At 37.3% G+C, this 19,755-nt stretch overlaps 1 protein-coding gene across 1 annotated transcript in view; it reads left to right on the forward strand.

Annotated features, from left to right (window-relative positions):
- PPP2R5C (protein phosphatase 2 regulatory subunit B'gamma) overlaps positions 1 to 19,755 on the forward strand; it is an 81,606-nt gene that overhangs the window by 6,193 nt on the left and 55,658 nt on the right. Inside the window, exon 3 of the mRNA XM_084520956.1 lies at positions 11,016 to 11,175. Coding sequence (XP_084377082.1) covers positions 11,016 to 11,175 — 160 coding nt within the window. The remainder of the gene's footprint in view (positions 1 to 11,015; positions 11,176 to 19,755) is intronic.

Below are 19,755 nucleotides of genomic sequence, written 5' to 3' on the forward strand. Positions count from 1 at the left end.
TTACTGATACCTGGTTACATGCACACATACCATTGCCAGTTTCCTTAAAAATAGTATTAAAAAAGGGAGAGAAATAGAAATGACATAGTTCTGTGAGGATTTCTTAACAATCAGACATCACGTGAAGAAGTAGCGTGATGTTAAAACAAGAACTAGGAATAAACAAGCAATGAAATCCAGCACTTTTTGTTAACAGGCTCCTATGACCTGTTGCATCAAGAGTAGTTTAGACAATTGACTCCACATTTTCTGTATACTATTCCTTATTTTTCTCGTGTTTTCTGTTTGTGATTTTCATTGCAATGTTATTTAAGAGGTTGTACCAGTTACTAGTAACCCTGAGCAACAAAATAAAGATGGTATATAGAGGCTCTTACACAGTATCTAGCTTCTCAGGAGGTTTTTCTACTTCAGAGTTTTTAGAGTTATATTTGAAATTCTTAGCACGAGAGTGTTTATTAGGCAACCTGTTGGGGACTACAGCAGAGGAGCATGAGGTTTGGAGGTTGGATGGAGAATAATGCTCAATGAATTTTCTCCCATTGCTCATGTGTAGTTGGACTGATCCTAAAAGACTTCTGGAAATAACTTCTTGTGACAGATCATTCTTTCAATCAGCTGAGACTATCCTGGTTTAATTGTTTAGTACAGTAAGTTACACTGGTATGTAATTCAGTGTGTATGTATTTGTTGTCACGTATAAGGTGGCTGCCTCTTAAGCTCCCTTCCTTGCTCTTGTCAGATGAGCATCCTCTTACTCAGTGGCACAGCATTTTTGGATACATTTGGATCAGGATATTTGAGGTATAATAAGATTCTTCTGTACTTGTTGTTCTTCATAAAAGCAGATGTCTTTTACACAGAGATATTTGGCATAGATCAGGTCTGTATTATTCAATTAATGCCTGACGTTATGTATTGATTTATTTCCAATATAAAATTGTTTTAAGGGTTTTGGTAAGAGCTTCCTACCATGCTGTCAGTTGGATTCGAGTCATAGAGCCATGAAAGTCAGGTATGCCTGGCAGCCTGTGATAAAGCATCCCCCAGCCCTCCAGTGTTCAGTGGGCCAAACGAATAAGCTGTGGTTGTATCATGAGTACAGCACGTAGGAAACCTGGCTGTACCCTCGCTGTTTTTTCAGCATGTATTCAGCAGTGTGTCCCAGTTGGACTCGTATGCTGAAAAGCCCGTGTTTTGAGGAGTCAGTCCCATGCAGCAGTTAAAATTTATTTGGCAACTGGTCTTCCTTGATTTGGAAGAAGAAAGGTTTTCATATTATGAAATATTTTTTTTTAACAACCAGACCTTTCAAGCTGGAATCGCAGAGCAGCTATAAACAGACAGTATTAGGCCTGTTTTTCAAAGCTTTTCTACTGTGCTTGGGATTTTACTTCTAATGTAGCAAAAATAGGGCTTTAAACCAAAACTGCATGTAAAATGAGGATGGATTTTTGTCATGTATCAGCTATGTAAATGAAGTCTATAGGCTTTGGGTTTTTTGTTGTTTGCTTGTTTCTTTTTAAGCTGGTATGTCAACTACTTTAAAAAATATATATTAATTTAAAAACTGACTTTTGATCGTGGCTTGCAGTTCTAATTTTCTTTGGTAGAGAATTTTTAAATGGGTTAATCTAACAGTTGAAAAATATTTCAGTGTAGCAAGTAAATACAGTCTTAGCATTAAATGAGGTGCTATTTACTGATTAGAAAGATGCATTATGTGTTACTGTTAAAGCAGACATGCAAGTTGTTTTTTTTTTATTTTTTAACTTCTCTCATTTCCTATTTCCAATTTTTATTGATATCTCATCTTTTTGTTTTGGGGAATTGGAATACCCTTCTGTATCCAAAGCAAATATACCTTAATACTGAATGCTGAAATAGTTTAACAAAGCTTATGCAGTTTTTATATTATACTTTCTAAATGAATTGATTTAATAAATGCTCAGTATTTTGTACTAAATACTGCTATAAGAGTATTGTTACCTAAAATGAGTGATTTCTGAAAACATGATCCTATGGCCTTCAAGTTCTTACACAAGGATGGCAACTACTTGCCTCACACATGATGTGTGAGGTCTTCAGCGTGCAGTTTGTTTTAGTACCTGCTATGCTTTCCCTAAGCATGCTCTTAAGCTCTCTGGATCCCTCCTGAATGAAAACAGAGCAGCAAAGGCTGTTCTCGTTAAAAGGGACAAAATGCTCTTTGAAAATGAGCGTTAGTAATTCGGAAATTGAAAACATCCTTTTCACCCTTTGTTTCAATTGGTTTATCTTTTCTTTTTAAAGATGTACTGTTCCTTAAATTTTGAGAGGAATCAATTGTTGAATAATGTGTATGTGTAACAGAATTAGCAATGTAGCTATCCCATGTAGAATACAAACAGTAACAAATAACAGATACATTTTGAATCTACTTTAAATATATGTTTAAAAATAGTAAATTTTGTTTTGTTTTCTCTCAACTTCAAATGAAATTGGAATACATTTATAGTTATACAAGTGGGATGGTAGGGGCATTTTGAGTGTGGCTTTTTTCCCCTGCTAACAGGCTTTGGGAGCCAATAATAGTAAAGCTGGGAAACAAAACCCTGCCTCTTTCTTGAATATAAAACTTAAAATATGACTGTCAAATATTATTGTTTGCTCCATTATTGCCATTATAGCAATTATAACTTAAGCAGGTTTCTTTTCGCTGCCCAGTTTAGCAGTCTGAAGTACTGAAAAGTAAACTTTTCTAGAGACCTGTAAAATTAAAGATCAAATTATTTGGTGTAAGTTTTCTTTAGAAGTGGCCAAGGTTACTGCTATACCACTAAAAGGTCTGGGAACCTTGTCATGCACTGTAACTCTCTTGTATGGCACCCAATACAAAAACCAATTGGTGGGTGGTGTGGGGGAGCAAAACAATTTCAGTGCAAGCATGTGAGGTGAGAAACTGTTAGGAATAGATTCAGGAGCACAGGAATACAAACATCACTGGTAAAGCGATGTATATACTAGCTTAAGCTCATCGGTAGCTTTATTTAATTAGAATTTACAGCAGACTATAGGGGTTGGGCCTTAAAGCATGTAAAGTGTGTGTGTATTGTTCCCACATTTGAAGGATAGCAAAGAGACATAAAGGTACTTCTTGTTGGATTTTTTTTTTTTTTGAAAGTAAAAGGCAGTTCAGAGAAAAACTAAAATTGAAAACCAAGAATTAATGTAATTTAAGCCAGGCCATCATTTATTTAGATTCTTTATCTCTGTATTTATATAAATGTTTTGAAATAATACTGAGGACCTTATCTGGTTTTAATCCTATTATTTAACTGATGGTTGCAGGTAACAAAATAGACTCTTCTGAGGGCATTTGTTTCTTTGAAGTCTCATTATAGAAAACCCATTAAGGAACAAATGCTGCCTTGCTGCCCGTGATTGTGAAGTACCAGGTGCCCGCTGATGGTGGTGTTCCAGCAAACACAGCATTGTGACTGCACCGAGTCTGAGCCCGGGCACCTGATTGCCAGTGCTCACTTCCTCTGCAACCTCAGGCTGCCGGATCTGATCGCTGGCTGAAAAGAATCAAATGTCAGTTTGTACACGGAGGAAGGTAGTTTAAAGAAATAAATATAAGTAGAAAAAGGGTTGGTTTCCATTTGCTCCTCGAAAACTGTGACTGTGAATGTTGTCAAGTTGCAGTGCAAGAATCTTTAGGCTGCAGTACACAGAGCTGAGATGTTTGGCAATTATCAGCGTTGGTTTGATGTGTTGCAAGGCAAGAGTATTGCAACAAGGCTGGGTTGGTACAAGTCTTTAGAAGATCAAATTTGAGCTGCGTGTGCAAGCACCTGACAGGAAGTACAAGCAATGCTTTCTGTTATAAGTAAGTGCTAGCAAGAAAGGCAGAAGAGTTTCAGCAAGTTGTAGGCCAGTCTTCTAAAATAGTTTGTGGCCGTAAAACCTGCTGTGGTGCACTGCTTGAGAGCAAAGAAGGGCAGTTGACCTCCACTGCTCTCGGGGAACTTCCCAGTCACAGCTGCAGTTCAACAGACTCCATCTTGTGATGGAACTCCATAGGTATACATCAAAAATAGCTGGCAGCAACACTGCTATATGTAAATGCAAAATCACAGTTGCTAAACGAGTACCACAGTGTAGCTCAGTGTGCACTTAGTGTGCTAAAATATATAAACGTTATCAACTGAGCTGAAAAGCCATTCTTTTCATTTATTATAATAACAGGAATCCTCAAAGCTTTCAGATACAGCTTTTGCCAAATAAAAACATATGTTAGCTGAGACTACCACTATCCTGTGCATCTCTACCAGTGAGAGAACTGTCAATGATGATGACTGTACTTGGTAGAAAGGCAGCTGCAAATACTGTTTTAGCAGGCGAGTCTAAGTATCATTCTGGTAAATGATCTTTTGGGGGAAAAACAACAGAAACCTAAATGCAACCTGTGTGAAACTGACTGAAGCTGTCAGTGCCATAAGCAGGATCTTTGGAAGCTTCACTATAAGTTGTCTATCAGTCCTGTGGCTGTGAAGCTAGTCAGCAACAGTGGTAAGAATCGTCAACAAAGTGAAAACCTCAGAACTATTTGCCGTCAAAAATGGTACACAGCAAGCATTTTTTTTCTCTGCTTTTCCTTTAACGGTTTTGTTAATGGAGCAGTGCACCTTCTTATGGGTCTAGATGGTTAAGAATCCATATTGAGTTTCATATAGTTTGCAATGTCTCTACAGATCGAAAGTGCTGAAGATAAAGATCATACCAGGTCGGTCCACACCAAACTCCTTACCAGTGATTGGACATTACTGTGCAGCATGAATGTGAATTATTGTAGATAGTCTTAATGGCTCTGTTGTGCGGTATCTTTAATACTGTAATAATAAAAGTTTGTTCTGACATTGTCCTGCATGTTGAACTTCTACCTGGAAGTTTTGCTCTAGTCATTAGGAAGTGTTTCAAGATGTGTTGTTGTTGGAGGCCTGTAAACGTGGTGGAGGACTGTCTTTCACATTAGTTTCAGAATGCATGGTATTGTCCAAGAGAAGATCAGTGACACCACTTAATAAAAAAGCTCTCAAGGGATGTGTTCTTAGAAAAAAGAAGGAAGGTGACAAATCCTCTTCCTCCCCAGTGGAGGGGAATATTATAGTGCCCTAAGAATTTACAGGTACAAGCCTGAAGGAACAAAGACAGCATATCTTACCCACATTGATCAGAGAAAAGATCAGTGAAAGCATTATGACAAAATTCACAGCACAGGCATTTACCTATAGGCTTTAACTTCAAAATAATGCACTGCCATCAGGAGGTGGGGCATGGTTGTTCTTTGTGGAGTTCATGGTGAAAACTGCTGCGGTTGCAATAAATAATATATCAAAGTATTCTGAGTTTCAACATATCAATTCACAGTTGTTTTTTGCTTTTCTTCAAGGCTGGTAAATTAACATGCGGAGATTTCAGATCTCCTAGCTCAAGCAAGACCTGACTGTAGGATGGTCATCTTTGAACATCTGGAACTTTGACTACAGGGCTGATTTCAGTACTCTCTTCTCAGTCCCAACTGCTAATTTAATACCACTAGCCCACTTCTTGAAAGTGTGCCATGGGTTAATTACCATGTTGATTGCTTCTGGGCCATATGTCAGGTATGGCCTGACCATGTGCCCAGCCTCAAAGCAGAGCAGTAAATGAAGAGCTGCGAAAGAGACAGCTCTGAGGCAGAGTTTGAGATGATTGGAGTCTTAAGAGATTTTCACACTGCTTTGAAATTATTCAGAGTGGAAAAACTGAATGGTATTTAATTTTTTAACTGCTTTCCATCCATTTTGACACCTTTATCTTTGATTTTAGTTCTCGTCTCAAGAGATTAAATTGAATTTAGACTCTCAGCTTAATTACATTGAGTATATATTGGACCTCTACCTCTTGGCCAAATTATTTTGATTACATATTGGACCCTTATATGTTTTTGAAAACGAAGTTGTAAATGCCCCTTTTATGTGTTCTCCTATCCTTTGCTTAGTTCTAGCAAATTGTGTTTCGCTTCCAGTGTAAGTATATTTCAGATATAATCCAGAATGCTTTTAAAGCCCCTTCTGAGGCTTGCTTGGCAAGAAACAAGCTCTTCTGGGTGCTATAGATCAGGCATCTGTTTATCTTAATGAAGAATAAATCCACGGAGGCTACTTGCTGTACCAAAATAAAAAGAAGGAAGGGATTAATTCTGCATTAAGCGTTCTTCTATTCTCAGGTTCAAAATAATGATTCTCATTAAAAGCATTCTGCTCTTTTTTTTACTTCCTATACCTGCATTTCACGAGTCTTAATAACTTATTAACCAATACGAGGTTCACCTACCCAGATTTTTGTAGTCCAGAATTTTCATCAGGGATCTTGTTGGTATGCGGCTTGCTGCTTCCATCTTGGGTTGGTGTACATACTGATTTAAACTTGAATTCAGTTGTGATGCTTGAGACAGAGAAGAAACTCGCAGGATAAAGTTAGCCTGATCTTCATCAAGAAATACCATACAGGTTGCTTCCTGGCAGAGTGTTATCTTCAGGCAGAGAGACAGCATCTCTCTTGTCCTGCCCTTAGGAGGTTATCTCTTTTTGTAACTAGTATAGAAATCATCCATTTTTTTAAAAAAATCTTGAATGGCAGATGCATCCAGGTGCTTATTGTCATCTTCAAATTCTTACCACGTGCCAACTAGTTTATCTTAAAACTAAGTATGAAAGCTCACTGCTTTATTCCAAGCTTGGCTTGGAAACCCTTTGATTCTGTGGAGCCAGAAGGCTTTGTATGCTCTGGTCTAATTTGGTTATTAGTGAGTGTGCTTTGAAAAGTCAGACAGTTTTTCTGGTTGCTTGCGCTTCATCAAGGTAGGTCGAATACTGATGGTTTGAGGGACTATCAGAAAGGGAACGCTTCTTGAGTCTAATGAAGAGACTTGTTAACATGGGACACAGGGCTCATACATGTTCCAAATCCCACTACTCTCCCTCTTCTCATCTTAGGTGACTGTCCAAAGTAAATGTTGCTGTATGAGCTGTTCAATGATGATCGGTTAATTTAAAGAGCAAAATTGGCTGTAACTGGGTAGGTTCTACTTGTTGCTGTCTTTGCCCATCACAAGCTTGGCTCCATTAGGCAAAGTATCACCAGGAGGCTAAGAGAGGTGACCCTTCTGTCTGCTCAGCACTGGTCAGGCTGCACCTGGGGTGCTGTGCCCAGTTCTGGGCCTCTGGTACAAGGGACCTGGGCACACTGCAGAGTGAAACAGGAGGCTGCCAAGGTGCTGGAGGGCCTGGAGCACCTCTGCTGTGAAGGGAGGCTGAGGGAGAAGAGGAGGCTCGAGGGGGATTTCATCCATGTCTATAAATGCTATAAATGCTGCAAAGAGGATGGAATCAGGTGGTGCCCAGTGTCAGGACAAGAGCCAGTAAGCACAAACTGGAGCACAAGAGGCTCTGTCTGAACACAGGGAAGCACTTCTGTGCTGTGTGGGTGACGGAGTAGTGGCACAAAGAGGTGGTGCAGTCTCCCTCCTTGGAGAGTTTAGTTCATCCATTCTGAGACCCTGTGACTGAAGGGAAGAAGGGATGCAAGGACAATCTATCGTGAACTCTCATTACTGGCAAGAAATTTCCTTCTCGTCACCTTCCATCTGCATCTCTTGGATTCACGTTAAGGAAACATACATAAGCTCTGTATTTTCAATTGTTAAAAGCAGGATGTAAAAGTCAGAATCACACTGATCCTGGTAGCCTTAATGTTCATCAGAATAGGTAAAAACTAAAAACTAAATTCATCAGAAAGTCTGGAGGTTGTTTTTGATTAAAGCAGCATCCACAGTCTGATATTTTTGGAGGATTTTGTACACATTTTTAATTTTTTCAGCCACTTCTAGAACTGAATGTGTCTATGACTATCTAAACGTTTGGGTAGGAGGAGCTGTTTGTCAGAACAAGGGTAAGAATAGGTATTTCCTATTCTAGTCACTGGAAGAGAACTGATAAAAGCGTATCAGTAGTTTGACCATTCTGCTGTCAAATAAGCTGAGTTCTGTGATGTAGCATGATGTCAATCAGTTTGTCTCAGGAACAGTGGTTTTCTAAAGTAGTTTATCAGAACTTGGCTCTTCACTCTGAGCTTACAAGGGTTGTATCTTTGTAAAAAAAAAAAAAAAAAAAAAAGTGAAGCATGTTACCTAAAGACTGAAGTCTTTAGTAAATGAATACACAGCTGTTAGTCTGAGTTTTTCTCATTAGACTGCAGCTTTTCAAGTACAAGATGATCAAAGATGCTGTGGCTAAGATTGTTTAAGCTGACTTAACTTCTTCAGGTGCCCTTCTCTCTGGCTACGTGCCATTTCTGGGGACCAGGTCTGTCCTGACAGCATCATCATGCCACTCACAGAAGTTGTCAGCTACAGCTGTGCAGTGTGGTGTTCAAGAACCAAGAGCTGTAAGCTGTTTTGGCAGCTCTCTGGGACATGCTGGCCAGGTGACCGGACTGTGACTGAAATCAGGGATGGTTGGGGCTGGTGGCAGAAAGGGCAGCTCCTGGATGAACTGGCCAGGGATTCAGGGCTAGAGTTGTGCTGAGTTGTCACTGCTAGGTGGGAAGTTGCCATAGGAACAAAAAATGCTTTCTTTCAACGTTTCTATTTAGAAGGGTTACCAATCCTCTTAAATAACGACTTTCGGCTAATTTTAGATTGTATCTGCAATTCAGAGTACTTGTTTCCCCGAGGTGTGTGTTACCTTGGCATACCAGAGTATGTGCATGTGTGCAGGCACACGAGCACTTGCTAATTCCAAATTGAGAATTTGTTTGGGAAGAGAGGAAACAGGAAGGTGACTTTTCCTGTTTCAAGTAGTGAACAAAAAACAGGTGGTAGTGGAAGACAGCCAGTTCAGAAAAACAACACCAAGCTCCAGCACCATATTGAAAGTATAGGAACTTATCCACTATTAGTGTTTATAATACACCAAAATCAGTTTTTCTCACATGATAAATCATTGTTTCCTAATTTTGTAGTGCTATGTTTCTTTCTGCTTAGTTGCTTCACAATTTTGGTTTGTTTTTTAACCGAGTTAATGGGTAGAACCTACCTCACAGATCACTTGTATTTCAGCAAAAAGTTTAAGCGTTGTGTTTGAGATTAAAAAGAGAAATACTCAAAAATGCAAAGTAACAGACATCACTTGGATGTAAATGCTTTTAACTCTCCATTGCATGCTACTTTTACTGAAAATTTAGTATATTTTTGGTAACTTAAAATGTGTAGGGATCAATGTATTGTCTCTTCCTTTATTTGTTCTGTAAGGCTGTAAGCATTTTTGCTCTTTTAATGGTAAATTTGCAGAATGGGAATCTTAAATGTGTTTAATGAAATCTAACTGTTGCTTTCAGTCATATTTTCAGTACATTAAGTACTGTGTGTATAATTAAATAGAATTGTTAATCTATTCTTGAAGTATGTACACTTCTCTGCCAGTTAGAGCATTTGCTGCTAGAACAAGCTTTGCATAAAATGACTGTCTTAAATTTATCTACCTTTAGAGGCTCTAAATGGTTATGTAGGGTAACATTTTCTTGTGCACTGAATGTGTACACTCACAGGCCATATGGAAATTGCTAATTGAATAAGCTATTCTGGAAATCCTCTTTAGAACACGAAGAAAAGTAATTTCTGTTCTTTTAGCTGTATCTCTATGAAAATGTTTTTGGTGTTAGCTCATGCAGGAATGAACTTTTGCTTTCATATCTATTATATGTAACAAAACTCTAATTAAATCCATTCAACTGCAGAAATAGTAGCATTACATCCTGATTTCCATCCTGAATCCCATTTCCATCCAATTTCTTTTTCCTATTTCTTATCATATGGGCACTTACTGAAAAGGAGGCAATGGTCTCTTCCTGTAAGAGAAAAGTGTCAAGGTATATTTTCAGATGTATGCTTCAGTGTAAAATAGCTTGCAAATTTGAAAAGCTTCTACAGCAATTTCAGATCCTGTAAAAAGAATTGCAATGCTTGCAGTAAGATTTCCCGCTCAACTGTTTTTATATTCTTGGTGTAGGTCACTCCCAGATGTTTTATGAGTCTTGTAAAAAAAAAAAAAAAAAAAAAAAAAAAAAAAAACTTGTGAAATCATTCATATTTAAAAACAGTTAACTATTGCCTACTTTAAACCTGCTTTTCCTACTTCAAAAAAAAAAAAAAGAGAATAACAGCATCACAAGTTCTGACAGGCTTTTGTTAATGATGCATTTTATTCAGCTTGAGTGAGAGCACTGTTGAGTGTAGTCTGGGGAATAGAGTGAACTGGGGACCATTTTTCTGATTCTGTTATTTAATTCATCCAGAAGTACAGTGACAATCTGGTAAGGAATATTACAATAAAAGCAACCTGCTGTGAATAGGCAGTAAACTGCTACATGTACGTTTAAGAAGCTTCAGCAGCTTCTGAAATGCTCAATCTGCTACAATAAGACAGCTCATTCCTTTAACTTTTATATTATATCAAAGCCTGAATACACTAGCCAAGGTCAGGACTCTGACAGTGAGGCATAGTACAAACAGGTAGTGTAAGGTTCACCTGCTGTAAACAAACAAGTTCCTGATCACTTCAAAGCTCGGGTCAGATAGACAAATACGTTGAAGATTTGGGCTTCACATGCAAATGGTGGGAATAGCTGAGGAACTGCATTGTTGGCAAACTTCTATTTGGTTGGTGGGTAACTTTGAATAGATGGGCTAGTTAGTGCATGTAACAGGATGATCTATTTCTGTACCGTAACACTCATATAGATGGAAATACTCATCGAAAAGAGTGAACAAAAGAATAAATAACTATATACTCAGAGGATGATGAATAGAACATCTTGATTAAAAGGTTATTTTGCTTAACTTAATTCCTGTAACAAAAAAAAAAAAATAGTCTTAGAGGGTTCTCTGTAAGTTCAACTACAATTAACTTTTTTCATTTCTTTTCAAACAGGTGTCAAACAAAAAATCGAACAGCGCTCCTCCCCCAGCACAGCTATCTAAAATCAAAGTACCAGCACCACAGACAGTACTGAAAAAGGAAAAGCGGCAGAGTTCTTCAAGGTTTAATGTTAGCAATAACAGGGAGCTTCAAAAACTGCCAGCTTTAAAAGGTATGTCTTTCTAAATTTGAATGACTCTTGTGGGGGATCTTGAGCATGAGACGGAGAAGCATCTCAACTATCATACTTCTTTTATCTGAAAAACATATGTTATATATTAAATATTAACATATGCAAACTTGCACACACTTGCATATGCAAACACATGGTCTTTTTTCATTTCGTTCCTTATACGAGGACATCCAGTCTGTTGTCTTCTTGGCAGTCAATATAGGAAATATCCAAGTCTTTTTAACCCAGGAAGGTTTATGTGAAAGTAAATTCAATCATCTTGCATAAAAGCAGAATATTTGGGCTTTTTGCAAAACATTAGTCATCTGTCCTTAGCGTGGCATTCTCAAGCCCTACTTTGTTTGCTTGTACTAAGATAGCTCTTAGCATTGAGAGAAGATCTCGTCTGTTACTGTTCATTGGTTTGATTCTCCAGAGCATAGAGTTAGACTTAACTCCAGAGTTAAGTGAAGTCATGTCTTTTTGGTGAAATCAAGATTTTTCCTTTTCCAGTTTTAAGGCTTAGTGATCATGTAGAATGATATTTATGGCTGTTTGTGGAGAAAAGACAACAATTGATCTCTTCTTTCACTAGTGTGGCATTTATCATCTTTGTTTTAGTTGTTGTCCATGTTGTGTTATGTTATTACATGTTAGCATATTGTGTTTATGGTACCCTGCAGTGTCAGGGCAGAATTTTCCAGGTCTGGTAGATGTACCGATCTATCAAGGATGAACAATTGATTTGCCCTGAAAATTTATTTAATGCTGATTCGATGCGTGATGCATATTGCTTTCCAGTGTTCAAAGTTGGCAGTGAAACCCTAATAAATTTCTGAAATGTTGAATAGTACAGTTATAGGCAATGTGAAAATGTCAAGGGATAAGACTTTTTTCCTCCCGTCATTACTCTCTTGCTTGTCATGCATTACTGTTCATGGAAAATAAAGAACCCAGTTTCCCAGCCTCTGTGAACTGTACTGCTCTTCACACAGACAAAATTAGGCTGCAACATTCGCATCATACAGATGCTGTTTTTACAAAAAGAATATGAAATACCGTCTGTTCATCATGGTAGTCTGTATGTGAGGCTTTAAATTCTTCAAGACGTTAATCTATTTTAAGAAATAGCATTTATATTTACTAAATGTTTTTAAATAAGAATATTAATAATATATGTGACAGGTCATGAATAGTATGTCATCTCTTAAACTAATGTAGTAGGTTGCACATACGTGGATGTCACATCCAGGGTGTGACATGAGCAAATGATGCTTTCATAAGTTATCTGTACAGCCTTATTGAGTAGCATACCCCTTTGAACAAAGACTCAGCTGCAAAGAAAAATACTCATTACTTGTTCTAGAACCTTCATTCTGTTCATTTTTAAGCATTGTGTTTCTGGTAGTGCCTGGGACTGCCAGTTCAGGGAGACTAGAAGTGAGCATTCAGTTAAAAGTGGAGCGAGTCGTGAGTTGGAACAAGAAAAATGAGTGCAGATGGGTGAGGGGTAACGTAGTCCGTGTTACTGAGGGTAGGGTGAATGGAGAGAACTTAGTGGAATGTCCCATCACTGGTATTATCACCAAGAACCAGGGAGATTTGGTAGTGGAGTTTTAGATTTGTTTCCACCTTGGCTCTGTTGCAGTTTAAACTAATAAATGTATGGCAGAAGACTGCCTGCTTGGAATTCAGTAATAGTTCCTAAGATTAGTACTAAGGTGTGTTCTAATGTTTTTGAAGCAACATACCTAGATGTCAAGAAATGATAGAAATATTATTTGTCCTTCAGACTGTGATCACTTCCCTGTACTCTCAGGTGAAAGGAAAGAAAAGAGCTTATCTCTGGTGGATGTCTCATGATGCTGCATGTGTGTCCCCAGGCTGTCGAGAGTCAAACTTTGTTATGAAACACTAGTGCAATTACTGATTTAGTGATAGATAATAATTACTACCTTTACTAATAAAGCTGTGTCCGGTCTCTTGGATCACAGCAGGTGCCTGTATAATTGCTGTTCCCACTACATGTACTCATTCATGACTGGGATTCCTAAAGTTTCTTTTTGGACAGCTCTGTGTTTAATGCTTGTGTCTGGATGGGAGTTAAAGCAGGCTGGCAGGCTGTAATTTAAAGAGACTGAGAGGATTAAGGTGGGTTTGACTTGAGTGATGAGCTGGGAAGAATGTAGCATTGTTTTGGCTTAGCTGTGTTTAACCAGCTTTCAAATTCTAGTTATTCCTAAGGAGTAGCTCTATTCCTGTGGCTACAGAAACCGGGAAACCTTTTTTTTGATGTGTAGTAGGCCAAAAGATGTACATTGTCATGGCTGGTGAGTTGAGTACTGTGTGGTGTGAGACACTACATGCAAGATGTATTTTAAACACTGGGTATGGAGCCATCTTCACGGATTCAAAATTCTACGTTAGGCTTGTGAAAGCCGGTAAGTGGTAGGCTCTAAATGGCCTGTGGTATCCCAGAGGTAGCCACTTTCTTCTGTGCCAAAATGGCTTTTAGTCAACATTTCTTATGTGGGAAACACTTTGCCTGTTAATCTGAAATAGTCTCAATTCTTGGGCTTCAGTTGTGCTGCTAACTTTGTGTTGGGTGTTGCGTGAAAGTGCTTCTGGAAATACCAGCCTGCTTGCCCTGCTAACTGCTATTAGTGCAGCGTGATTTGTATTCATTGGAGCAGATCACGATTAACATTGTGAACCTCGGTTTATTCAGGAAATGGAGGAGCTGGATAGCTTCGATAACGCAAAAAGAATAGGAAATAAATTGTGAGTTAAGAGGCTCTAAGAATAGAGATAAACATAGAAATTCTGAGTAGAGTATGATGCTATTGCATTGCAGAGCACAGGGATCTATGTATTAGCAGAGTTGCAAGCTATCGAAGCTCTCCGCGGCACAGTGCAACACAGCCTGACTGGGTTCAGGTAGAACTGGCAGCTTGTATGCCTGATACCCCAGAAGTACCCCTGATGAGCTGCCCCCAGGACTGGGATCTAAGGGTCAAATGTTGTGAGAAGATCTTGCCAATTTTCACCAAAATGGAAAAACTCTGTGCCAATGACCTGGTGTTACATTACTTCAAGCTCATTTGTTTTTCCTTATTAGCTAAGATTTGCAGTATAGGTACATGTTACAGAAAGTTGACTTTGCTTTCAGCTATTCATTGGAAAAAAAATATATATTTGTTGGTCTAAAGATGTTTTTTGTGGTGTTATGATTTGAAAACTTCCTGATTAATGCTTTGGTTATATCAAGTATAAATAATTAAGGGTGTTTCAGCTTTCAGAAACTTACCGGTTCCATTATTTTAGCTCTCTTAACAAAACAGCTTTCTGTAATTCAGGATGTATTGAAGTTAACAAATATAGAATGTTCTCTGAGAGAGACAAACAGTCTAAGTGTTCAGTATGAATGTTTAATAAATGTATAAAACAATATTTACACGTGTCTGACCACTGACACTGAAGTAGTTTGTGTTCTTTGCAAGTGCCCCTTTAAACTTGAAGGAAGGGACTGGAATTCGTTGTTATGCTATGGATAATTTCCTCGTGGTTAATTGCCAAATAATTCTATGGTGTCTGTGATTTAGTTTTACATGTGCTGGCATTTACAGTGCTTATATCTGGTGAAGTTGATGGGTCAGTGGGTCATCTTCGCTTCAGCTCTGTAATGTAGGTTACCTCTATGAACTTCTGACACCCTATTACATTATACTAGATAAAGCTCTAGAGCTTGTGTGTGATACATATGTGCTAATCACCTATATTAATCTAGTTTTTATACTATAAAAACTAGCTATATTAATCTAGTTTTGAGAGGAAACAATAATTGACATTAAAGATAAACTTTTGAATAGAATCTAGAGATGTTATAAATCGCATACTTGTTGCTTACATGTTCAGTGTCTGCAATAACACATTTTCACTTCAGTTCTTACAGGGAATTTTTAGTATCCAAAGACCAGTATTCAGATGTCTTTGTAAAATCTTAAACAGTAATCTGGCTTAATGCTGAGGGAAGGGAAAGATAACTTTTTACTCTACGTTTTTTTTGTTGTTGTTGTTGTTGTTGTTTTTGTTGTTTATTTTACACCTTTGGCTTGAAGTACATGTAATTGAATTTACTTCCAAATCCGGCGTTTTTCCTCCCAAGTGTTTTCTTTAGGAAAACATTCTCAGATGAATGTTTGTAAGGCTTAGCTTACTATCTAAATTATTAGGAGATGATCAGACTTAATCTTGTCTGAATTTTCTACTCAAAGCTTTTTGCAAGCATATTTTTACAATTAAAGTGTTTTTCTTCTCTGATTTTACTGAGATCATATTTGGCCCTTGCTAAATGAGTAGTGTGCCACTGTTAACATCTGCAGGACTGCATCATCGAGGTGCTGCTCTGATGGACTTGCTGAGTAATTGGTAAAGAACAAAAAATAACAAAAAACAGGCCTGCCAGCTATGTGGCATTTCATAAACAGTTAACAGGAAACCTACATGTTACTATATTCGCACTGCTGTGCAAAGTTATTAATACAGAAAAGTAAATTGTAAGGCTAATGATTCAAAAATATACAATATTAAGTACTCATAAAATTCATAGTTTTAGAAATACTTGCATTACAGGTGGACAGGCTTTTCACCATTCTAGTCTTGTTACTTAATTATTTCTAAGATGTTCCCTTGTACATAATGTACATTTAGTTTATATGCTACAAGGGATTTTGACAGCATGGACAGGTGAGCATACTTGCATTTGTACGTTACTTTTGTAAGGATGTGCTGATTTTAGCAAACTGTAAACGTGCAGTGTTTAGAAAACTTGTATAAAATGGTGAGAGGGTTTTTTTGTAATTATGTTTGGTTTGAATCCTACAATACACAGAAGAATGTTGCAAGAGAATTCGTGAATACAATATTCAAAGTGTTTTACCCCAGTCAGGGCATCTTGTACACTGTTGAATACAGTTGTGTCACAAATCCAGCTTTAACCTGCAAGGAGTATTCATTAAAAGATGATGTTCTCTGTCACTTCTAAAATATATATATTTTTTTTAAATTAGTGCTCCTGGATACTCCAAAGTGTTGAAGAATTTCCCCATGAGTATGTGTTAGTCATGCATATGCAAATTTGGAAAAAAATCAAAAATATGCTATTTTTGTAGCATGTCTCTGTGTTTTTTTTAAAGCTGGATGGAAATTTGCTTTATAGCCTCATAGAGGACTCCCATGACACCAGTGTCGTAGTTTTGTTTGGGGGTTGTTTTCATTTTTTACATGAAGGTGAACATTGTTTCATATAATCTAATAGATGGCAGTTGCAATTCAGCTTTTATTTTCAAATGCAGATCCTAATTTGTTTACAGAATTACTACTTCCCTCTTGGGGTTGGATTTCTGATCTTGGAAAACGGGGATACAATCTTCTTATAAAGGTGTGTGTATGTATATATATATCAAGGTAGGAAGAAATGAGCTGTGTTGACAGATGTGGATGTTTAGACTAACTCTTGAGTGCTGAGCAGTGTAGAATATGCAACATTGTGCTGCTTTGGTGTAGCATAACTACATGATATGATTAACAGATTTTTGGTATTTATTGTTGAATGTCGTGCTGTGTGTTGATTTAATGCTGTTTTTGACATTTTGGTGAAGATGTGTTTCTGATTTAGTGGTTTGGTGAAATCAGGCTATAAGTCAAAACTTTTTTTTTTTTTTTTTTTTTAAAAAAAAAAAAAGCAGGGTGAGGAGCAATGACCATGACAGGTCAGAAGGGTAACATTTTTTTCTGAGCACGTTTCACATCAAGTGTGTGGTTTCTTTATTTTTTTTTAATTTTTCCAACCAGAGATTTCTAGAGGTATGCCAAATTCTGAGCCTGTTTTGTGCAAGGAGAAAACTTGAGGATAGTGTCTCAACTTGTCTGTCTGTGATACAGGACTCTGATAGAGAGACAAGTGTTATTAAAACTTTCCTAATGCTTTTAAGTCATAAGTGGATGTCTAGGAGATAGCTCTGTTTTCATTCTCTATACAATATTAAAATCTGATGAATCAAGATTGCAGAAGAAGTGATTGAATTTTAAGATTCTAAGACTTGAAATACTTTAAAATAAATAAATAAATAAATAAAAATTGGGCCTAATATTCATTGATCAAACCATTGTACCCATGAGGAAGGAAGAAGTGAGAGTTTCTGAAGTGGTCAGAAATGGAAGACCACTACGTGTATCTGTCAACACAGAGAACAGATAGCTAAGCAAAACTGAGATCAAGGTAAATTAAAAAGCAAATGAAGTATTGACCTCTGTGCTACGGGGAAATACAGCCACGTACGTTGGTAACTTCCCCAAACTCTCATCAGGATAAGTCCACGCTCAGTGTGTTAATTTCTTGTTTAAAACTGCCATCTATTTCTCTGATACAGAAGAAGCTGGGTATCCATAATTTACCTGAATTTATAGGAACCATAGAGATAAAGGACCTTTTTAAGGCTTTGAGGAATGTTTTTCTCATAAGCTGTTGAGACTGGAAGTCTCAATGTTTAATGCTGCTTCTGTCACAAAAACCTCCTCCCAGTTGTAAACCAGAATGGAGGTGCAGTATTTCAGCCATTCCGGCTTAATTGCACTTCTTGTGTGTATTCATAGTGAATAAAGAATTTTGTCCAGCTGCAAGGTGGTAGCATCGCTGTTTAGCTAAAAGTATGTTATGCAAAGTGAGGTGGTAGATTTAACAAGATAATGCTACTATAAAAGATAATTTGCCCTGAGACGTAATGCATGTAAAAGGCAAAACAGTGAGGCCAAACAGATTCATTCTCATGCAAAACATCGATGAATACAGTTCTGTGAAACAGATGATGCTTTTCTCTGTTGTACATGAACTACATTGGGCTAACTCGGTATGCTAAGTGCTATTCTTCTGGTCCTGGCTGTGTTCGTGCTATTATAGTATTTTTGGCAGCCTAATTTTCTATTGAATTTACTGAAACAAAAAGCCTGTAAAGGAAAGTACTACAGAAGGTCCTACATCAGTGTGTTTAGTTGTCAGTGAATGTGTGTATTGTATCATGTGAAAGAACTGTGGAGGCTTTCTTCGCCACCTTCATCTAGTAACTTTGTATGTCTGGAAGAATTATTGAAACAAATGTGAGTGGTAAACACAGAAATCTTGTACAGCAAAAGCTGGCAGTTGTTTAGTGTTCATACAGGAAAGTATGCTGTCAAATCAGTAAATATTTTAATATTTAATGATTATGAAAGCATTAAAGTATTTAGCAATTATCCAGTATTAATTATTTTGTAACATTTTAAAGATGAAGAAATATGATACCTTGTGAGTGAATAAATACACCCCAAAAAGGGGTTATAAAGAGAGAGAAATACTTTGCTTGAGTGTTTTTTTTCTTTAGCTAGCTTTACATGAAATCACAGGCTTGGATTAATGAGCCATTTTTCATTTCAACTGCCCTATCAAACACCTACTCATTAGTCAGCAGCTGAAAGTGTTAGAAGAATGCTCTACATCTGTCACTGGCAGCTTTTCCTACCAAACTTGTTTCCACCGAAGCCTGGATAGCATCCATAAAAATGGAAAATAAGACAATACCATATTTTAAATCCTGGATTTTAACCTGTATGTTCAGAGTTTAGATTTCTTAAAATGTCTTTTATTATGCCTGTGTTTGCAAAAAGAACATATTTTTGTTGCACAGGTTTTCATTGTAATGATACCTAAACTTTTTTTCACTGCACTGAAGTTCTAATTTCTTAAGACCTGTACTAATCAAATGTTGTATTCAATATTTATACGTTTAAATGCATCTGCTGAATGACTAGCATGCTTTCAAGGTTTTACTCTTAAATATGTTTTTTAAGCGTCATTTGCTTCTAGAGAATGACTTGTGATCTATGTAATTAAGACCCCATACAGGAATGAGTTTGGTACATTAGGTTTTATACAAGGCTTGGTTAAAATAGTGTCAGTACTTGAAAAGTGTCTCTGTTATCTACCCTGGGAAGTATGTTTTTGCACTAGATTGTATTTTTAAAACACAGTTCTTTTAAGGTAACTAATGAATTCATGTTGTACAGCTTTCCGAACTCAGTTATCTAGTATTTTTTTTCCCTCCTAAAAAGTCTTTTGAGTATACGGTATTGGCTGAAGTAAAACTTGGCACTGAGTCTGTGTGCGCTACAGTGACCATGCAAATACAGGGAGATCCAGACAGAGACAAATTCAGCCATGGGCAGATGTTTGCCAATTTCACTTTTAATCAATTTTTTCCTGTACTCTAGTAAGCAAATATTTTTAGATTTTCAACATTAAAGGTACAGTACTGTATTTCTCCGTGCTTCAGTCTTAGGAGCTCTTTAAGGAAGCCAAATGATAATTCACACTTGTTTTATTTATCCAAGTGTTTTTTTAATTATTTGCTTTTTTTTTTTTTTTTTTTTGATAGCTGGGTATTAAGATGGTTTTCATTGCCTCTGTTCCCATGACAAGAACATTTCCTCTTGCCTGTCCTTTGGAATCTAGTCAGAGCCTTGTATGAGTCCAGTATCCTTCCTATT

Source organism: Aythya ferina (genome assembly GCF_964211825.1).
Source record: "Aythya ferina genome assembly, chromosome: 5".
Lineage (NCBI taxonomy): Eukaryota > Metazoa > Chordata > Aves > Anseriformes > Anatidae > Aythya > Aythya ferina.